Genomic DNA, 8786 nt, shown 5'->3' on the forward strand with positions numbered 1-8786 from the left:
CGTAGATTGGTGGGACTATATATGCGATATAAGATATGGTCATGGTGAATGCTAACAAAATGTTATATTTAAATCCTCAAAAGTCTTCGAAATTAGAAAAAACATTTCTTGCTTTTATTAATGTGTTCTGAGCCTTCATAAGTTTAAGTGAGCACTTGAATAAAAAAAAGCCTGTTCCCGAAACGTGCTGCTTCAACTATAAAATAACCTTAATATCTTGTATTCATTCATATGAAACTTTCGACGAAGCTTATGGGAATTGCACACGACTCATCATCCGGTATAAGGTAAGACTAATTCCACGTAATACACGTAATTACATCAATGGTTAACAACGTCAAAGAGCGCAAACACACCCATCCACGCATGGACAAATAGAGCAATGTTACTATGCACTACTCCGGATGAATAAAACATATACGAAACTACTATTAAACAGCTCGTATTTTAATTTGAAAATAATAAAGGACATAATGGGACATCTGAATTCAACCTGATTACATTGTGAGGAAGCGTATTGAACATAAATCAATTATGTGCAAACATAACACTGCCAATTAGTAGCATCTGTTTATATTGATATTTCAATACAACCTGTCTCGAAACGTACACTGTATAAATACCTTTTACAAGTGTCATAGCGACATATCGAAAATCGGTAATTACGCGGAACCGTCAACATGATTGTTTACTTATTAACCAGATCAATCAAATTAATATGTAGAATGAGATGCTTGCCTCGATTATGATTTAAACACGTGATTTAAAGTCTTATGCACAATTATTATAGGCAATTATTTTTGGGCAAACTTCCTGACAACTAGTGATAATGTGTTTTAAGTATAAGAAGTTAAAATTAAGTTACGTTTACATGTTATTGGTTGAATGTAATATGGACAGAACATTGTTTTGAAAGAACTGCCAATTAATTACGATGATTGTTATTATGACTACAATTACTCGTTTAATGGTAGGTATATCGTACGATTACCGTAAGTCGACCATGACCTAATTTCGACCACTTTGTTTACATTAAGAACGCGGCCATTTGGATGACGTCACACGCAAGCGCTCCGAGTATTTTGATGAAGTGACATAACTACGCTTATAAACAAAAACAAATAAAAACAAAATGAGGAAAAAACAGGTAAAATTGCATTTCATAAAAAATTAACTAAAATTACACAAATTTATCTATATCCCATACCTTTTATTGGTCCTCTTTATTAAATTCCCACAAAAATTGAAATGTGTAGCAGACGATCTTAACATATAACACTTTCATTGACAGCGCTTCATATCGGAAATAGTAGTAAATCGTAGTAAATTTAAGGCAAAGCTTTTTTTATTAAATTGGTTTTCAGACCTCTTCATAATGGTGATCTTTTTTTACTTTTTTTCTTTTAAGGCTTATCCAAAACGACTTAAACAGACAAAGAAACACAGATTGTACTCCCCAACAGCTTTATCAAATGCTTACAAGCTAGTAAAAAAAGATGGTGTCTCTATAAGAAAAGCGGCTGCCTTGTTCAACGTCCCAAAAACCACTCTAAGAGATAGAACTGCTGGAAGGGTCGATGTTAACATTATGTCTGCAGGAGCTTTGCCTTTGTTTAGCTATGAAGAAGAAAAAAAATTGGTTGAACATTTAAAAAAAATGGCTGAATATGGCTATGGGTATACCAGGAAAGAGTGTATAGACATTGCATCTGACTACGCTGTTCAGTTGGGTAAAAGAACGAAGGATAACCCCCTGTCTCTAAAGTGGATTTATGGGTTTTTAAAGCGCTGGCCAGAACTCAAAGTTCTCAAACCAAGAGCCCTTGATCATGCTCGAGCTAAAATGGCCTCAAGGGAGACCATCTCGAATTTTTATCACAACCTCAAAGAAACATTAACAAAATATGAAATGACTGATAAGCCCCACCTGATCTACAACATTGATGAAAAAGGCGTAACAGTCAATCACAAACCACCATTCATCGTAGCCGGTTCTGATTACTGTCCTTCATCTGTCACTTCTGGAAAAGGGCAGACAATCACAATAATTGGATGCGGTAATGCAGCAGGTCAAGCTATACCCCCATTTTACATTTTCCCAGGCCAACGAATGAAACCTGACTTGTTGAATGGTGCAGCTCCAGGCTCTAATGGTACAGTAAGCGAGACCGGATGGTCCAATGGTTGCGTTTTTCGCTCCTACTTAGAGCAGCATTTCCTGAAGTTCACCCCAGGATCTAGTGACCAGAAGAAACTACTGATACTTAATGGCCACAAATCACATGTGTCAGTTGGTTTGACAGAATGGGCTCTAGAACACAACATTATCATATTTGTCCTTCCCCCTCATTGCAGCCATATCCTTCAACCTTTAGATATCGGCTGCTTTGGACCGTTCCAGAAGATGTATGACAGCCTCTGCCATCGACTAATGCGCCAAACATCAGCTGTCATTACACGCTACAATGTGTGTGAGGTCGCATCAAAGGCATACATGAAGTCAATGTCTGCTGAAAACCTTACTTCATCATTTCGCCGTGCAGGCATATACCCGTTTAATGAAGACGCTGTCCCCAGCCAATGTCTTATCCCAGCTGAAGTTTTTCAGCACACCGAGACAGAAACTTCAGACAGCCAGAAAACTGTTGAAGGTGGGATACAAGTTGATGGTGTAGACATGTTTGCACAGAAAGAAAGAACATTAAAGAAAACAAAAAGTGGAAATTTGGCTAAAGCTAGAAATACAATGAGCAAAATAGTGGCCGGTAAAGAAATATCAGGCGAGGTCTTGAAACAAATGACGGAACATACAGATAAACAAAACAAGAATAAACCAAACAAAACTAAGAAAGCTACCAGTAATGAGGCCCACAATTCATCTCCCCAGCCTGGTCCCTCTAAAGTGAACACCATTTCTGACAGTAGTGACACTGAAAATGAAGAGGACTTGTGTTGCCAGTGCAAACAATTTTCCCCTGAAGCTGTCAGGCACAGTGCTTCAATAATTTTTGTAAAATGGGCACAGTGTGACAATAGAGCCTGCAATCACTGGGTACACCTGTCATTTTGTACAGAAATTAAAGTAATCAGAAGAGGTGCAACATTTATGTGCCCATGCTGTGCAAAAGAAGAGTGACACTTGTTCTTAAGAAAAGTGAAAGAAACTTGTTCAATTGTATTTATAAAATATTGAAAACATATTTAATATATATTTACTGTTTTAGTTCGTGTTAAAATTGTTCAGAGAAGCGAAGTTTTAAGTTTAGTTGGCCTAATCCATTACCACTAGAGTGCTGTCCCTTTCCCGGATGTGACGAATCGACTTAAGGTAAACAACGCGCGGAGTTAATGTTCTTGTAGTGTGTATGAAACTATCGGCTTTGCGTAGTAAAACATGCTGTAAATAATCATTTTTTACATTGATTTAACGGGTATTAAATAAATCTCTGAAGGTAAATAGTATATTGCTGCATTTTGTTGGGTAAATTCAGAAATTCTTTTACTTGTTTCCTTAACCGGTCGACTTACGGTAATTGGAGGATAATAGCGTATGAGAAGGCTACCGATTTTAAGTTTCGTGTCAAATATTATTAAGTACATTTATGAAAGAGATAACATACACTATATAAAACGACAGTGCGGACCTCATATCAACGCTTTAGTTGATCAATAATAAATATCAAAGCTTTGATTTCGAAATATCGGTCACCATAGAAAACTTGCATAAACAACTTATTTAAATTGAATATAATTATTTTAACATATGTGATATTTATTTATCGGTTCATTACCGGACGGCTCGCATTTAATGTTAAAGTAAGCTGCAGTTACTGTGCGCCTGCACGCATTAACGCAACAGGCCTGTTGACCGTCTGATTACCATCAAAGGCTAGAAAAGTGATTTGACTTTGATTGATTGATTACTGAATCAACATTGAACAGAGCTGTACCTTAATAATTTTTTTGCTAAATATCAAATAGATTTTTAAATAATACATGCCTCAAAGATCTGGAAAACACAAAATACGTAAATAATATGATGTTTTATCAAGACTAGTATGTTTTCGGGACAAATGTTACACACACTTTAAGCAATAACTTCAACATTTATTCTGTTTGCAGCTGTCGATAATTCAAAATTATTAATACTTTATTTTTATTATTCCTTGCAGTTTTAATAAAATGAAAGCATTTATTTTACGAATATATACATTCTTTAAGATGCTTTGCTTATTGCAAGTCCTCAGATGTATGCATTAAATGTTATATGAATAGGGCAACAGTTTGCAAATAAACACAATAGCATCGACATAATATTTTGATTAACAGCAAGTTTGTGCTGTAGAGATCTTTACATTATAATCTATACGTGTAATAACTTGGTCAACCTTTTTCAACAGAATCAGTTTTTAAAAAGCAAACGGTTATACATGCAGGAAAGCTTCATGTGACGTCGTACGACAGTGATCCCGCTAGCGAAATAAGAAATGTTTTACAATATCAAAGTACATTATGCTAACACAGGGATGAGAACAACTTTTGTGGGTATGTATCTATTACAAAAATACATGGTTGATTGATTTTAGAGCAAAAACATACAAAAACACTAATGCATTGGCACCATGCAAGCGTTAAGTTTTTTTCTGTGCAATTACGCTGACATATTAAGATCTATGTTTATCATTCACGTCAATAATGTGTTATATTCTTGAAAGCAATCAATGCAAAAGTTATTGATCTACTAGTTTAAATAAATTCCATTTAGTAAACCAATATTCAATAATCGTATAATTACAATACATGAACATGTGGGCTTTAGTAGTTTGCTGCTACCTTAACATTTGGGTCAATGTATTATACTGTATAGGCGTTGTTTAATTAACATCCCAAACAAACACATCAATACCAAAACACATGCACATCGATTTGTATTTGTTGTAAACGTGTGATTAACTAAAAATGTTTCACTTTATGTCTTTATTGGATGATTGAATTATGTCTGTATACGTGCATCTTTGGTTAGAGTGTAAATAAGCCTTTTTAACAAATAATGCAGCGAAACCACGTTGAAAGTGTGTAGGATTTATTATGTGTAAAATTTAATATATCCAAATATTTGGACTGAAGACTCAACTTATATAAACTTCCATGGACTAGCTAGTTTAGATAATCTTGTTATACCACTTTGCTCTCTCACAGCAAATTGCGTATACGAGTAACATTTTTATCGGCGACAAAAATGCCGTGCATGGCTGGTCACATTAATATATGTAATACGAAGTGAGAGTAAAATAACAAATACCTAGACTATTGTCAACGAAAGTCATATTTATCTGCTCACATATTAAGTAATAATGTATGTCCAGAATCATTATAAAGGCACACATTCTTACAAGCATCTTTAAAGACGTGGACAGAGAAACCATTTTTGAAAATGATAATTGATTAGTATGTTCATCATTTGTCGCTTTACATACATTTTAGTTTCATTCACTACAATATACAATTCCGGTAAACATATGACCGTATATCGAGTTTATTTCTATACTATACTGCATTTCTTGTTTCCTTCTTCTTATCACTTGACCTCAAGACAAATATCCAATTACAAGAGAATTGCATTGTAAATGTTTTAATAACATAAAAGATAGAATTTATATTCGCCCGTTTGCCAATTATCATTTCTTAAAAGAAAGCTGTTATTCAAACAATGACTTTATTCAAACACTAAATTTACATTTTGCATTTAATGGTATTTTAATTTAACCCATTCTAAATTTAAATATTCATAAACCACGAAGACATTTATCATTAAAACTCATTGTTATTGACATTGGAAAACACAATTATATGTCTTTTATTATTGACGATAAACAAGGAATGCTTTGTTCGTTAATGGGTCACTTCACATTATCGTATTTCTAAATATTGATGAAACGTCAACAAGAATGCGTCTAAGTCTAATGTTTCTTCGCAAACTGTATCATCGTATGACACAGACGGTTTGCAATACATTAACAAATAATTAGCATACACATCCGTCATGAGAAGCGCAGGAAGAGATTTGAAAGACAACAACAGCAGAATACGTTATTATGTTAATGTCTAGATCGTGTTTTTAGCTTTGACTATATAAACACGTATTGTCATTTAATATTACGTAATAAAATTGATTACAAAGTGTTTGTCTATTTGTGTAGTTATTAAATGTTGTGGTGTGCGAATGACCTTTAATATACACGGAAACAATGAGATTGACCTAAAGAAAGCTAGACGTATACAAACGATAAACATGCGGTGGACGGGTATCATAAGATCTGAAAACGTGCCATAAACCTTACACCGTTGTAAAATAAGCATTGACAAATAACCACTAGGCAATCCGTGTTCATACAATGAGTGATGTATATTAACTTTATGTACAATGAGTGCTGTATATTAACTTTATGTAAGCAATTTTCGTATTGTCACAAAACATAACGACAACAACTGAAATCTAGAAATTATTCTATCGTTTCTCTTGCAACGCTTTATATTTTATTCAGGCTTTTTAATCGTGAAAAATGCTTATACTGCATATTTTACAGCCTGGTAAATGATCAGTATTATTGTTTCCTCACAAGTGTTATAAATACAACGAAAATTTGCGAATCTGAAACAATTTGTTTTTAATTTTGTTAAATTACCAAAACGTAGAAAGGCCCCTTTAAGTGTACGAACACAACATACTTATTTATTGTATTAAATTGAAATTAAACTGGCGTTAGAAAAATCCAATACCAAAAAAAATACACTAATGAAAATGTAAGACTTACTATTGAGTTCTTACCTTTAATTTTAAATGTCCTTTATTATTTTCAACGCTCTAACTGAACAGCAAACATTTTTTCGCTAAAATATGGATTAGTATAATTAAATCATCAACCAAAAAAACACAGCAAAAACACAACAACACACAAACAAAGATTGCTTATAATGTTTAAATTTTGAAACTCACTTAAAACGTTTAATAATATGTTTTGCTTGGATGTTTATATTTTATTAATAAAAAATACATCTGTTGGTAGAGCGTATGCGCTGTTTTTGAACAAAATATGCAAAAAAAAATCCAGTGAAAAAAGTTTTGCTTCATTACGTTCAAAATTATATGTGTATTTATAATTAGGGTGTAGATAAAATTAGTTTGAACTTCCATGGACTGATTATTGTAATCAGTATTGTAGCGTTACAACATATAAATAGGCGCCAACGAGTTACATTAATCGGCGACAAAATTATCCTGGTAGGTTCCTTTAATAAAATTTATGTTACCATCAATAAATTACCTGACCAGTATTATCAATTAAAAATGATTGATCTCCGTAGATATATATTTATTTTTAAAAAATCTTGGTGTACAATCAGGAGGGAAACCTTTGTTCGCTACTTTTTATTATTAGAGTTTATAGGGAAAACTACGACACATATTATTTGAAACCACGGGGCTTAGACATTTGATATTTGCTGTGAAACAACTTGTGTAGTAGTCCAAAACTACGTTTGATCAAATCATTAGAGTTTCTTTTTTTTCGTATTTTTTAAATGATGAATGTTTTTCAATAACAAGGGAGAGTGCTATACATAGATATCAATACCTGACTTAGACGAATCGTATTAAAATTAAGGCAAGGGTATGCAAGTCGGTATTGTATCGTTAATTCGGCAATGAGTGCTGTTTCATAAATACACACCTGCACAGTACAGTAAAACACTTCAGACTGGGCTTAATCAGCCGTAAATCGGGTATAAGTCCTATTCTTTTCATTGACCGTTTGATGGCGGTGACAGTGGCTTTAATCATGATTTTAAGATAAATGCTTTCGTTTTTGTCGAGTATTGTATAGGCCTATCACCATTTGTTTTTTGTATAAGACTAGAGGACACCTTTTTTTCGCCTGATGATTGGTGTGATGTTTCAGCATTTCCATATATAAATGTGTTTAAGTGATATTATGGGCATTTTTTACTATTGAATTGAGCTGAAAAGAATTAACAGGTCAAAAGAATTAGTTAAAATTCGGTTACTGAACAATTATTTACAACTCATTTTGCTATCGGTTGTTTATAAAAATATATTATTTTCGATATTTTACATGACTCACTCAGTCCTCTAAGCCGAAATGATCCGAAAAACTAAATTATGTCTTTGTGTCGTATGAACGAATCTGCATGAAAACTACATTCAGACTCACATCGTACATCGAATCATTTCTGTCGTCAGATGTCAAAACGAAAGTACGGTTGATATTTCATTATTTTTATCTTTCCGGGATATCGTTATAGTATGTTGATGCTGCATTAACAAATATAAGTGTATATGAAGTGAAAACACCAAAAAATAAACAACGGTTGCGATAGACACCTATATACTGTTAGATGCCCATAATATCTCTTTAAGGCGTCCTTGATTTAAATTAGTTTAAATAAACCTAAGTAAAAATACATGCTATTTCAAATACAAAAAAAAACTAAACTGCTGTCGCAAGAGGAATGCAAATTAAATTTGGAATCACTATTTCCAGGTTTGTTACTCTGAATATTGTGAATAAAACGCAGCACGTATTCCGATATTAGCACCACCATCGCTCACATACAATTAACAACCAAACAATATTTTGGTTGTGCTTAGTTACAGTTTGGATTCGCAAATCTTGTTAATATTTGAAGATGACCAGTTTTTGCATCTGGAAGTTCATCGAATGCTTTTCCCTCTGTATTGAAAAATGCTGTTTAAAAACTATGAGTTA

General features: G+C 33.3%; 1 protein-coding gene across 1 annotated transcript; it reads left to right on the plus strand.

Annotated features, from left to right (window-relative positions):
* Window positions 1-1657: 1657 nt before the first annotated feature.
* On the plus strand, window positions 1658-3136 carry LOC127878806 (uncharacterized). The gene has a single exon (XM_052425333.1). It carries the CDS (start codon window positions 1658-1660, stop codon window positions 3134-3136), a length of 1479 nt encoding a protein of 492 aa, XP_052281293.1.
* Window positions 3137-8786: the final 5650 nt, after the last annotated feature.

This window comes from Dreissena polymorpha, chromosome 4, assembly GCF_020536995.1.
Source record: "Dreissena polymorpha isolate Duluth1 chromosome 4, UMN_Dpol_1.0, whole genome shotgun sequence".
NCBI lineage: Eukaryota > Metazoa > Mollusca > Bivalvia > Myida > Dreissenidae > Dreissena > Dreissena polymorpha.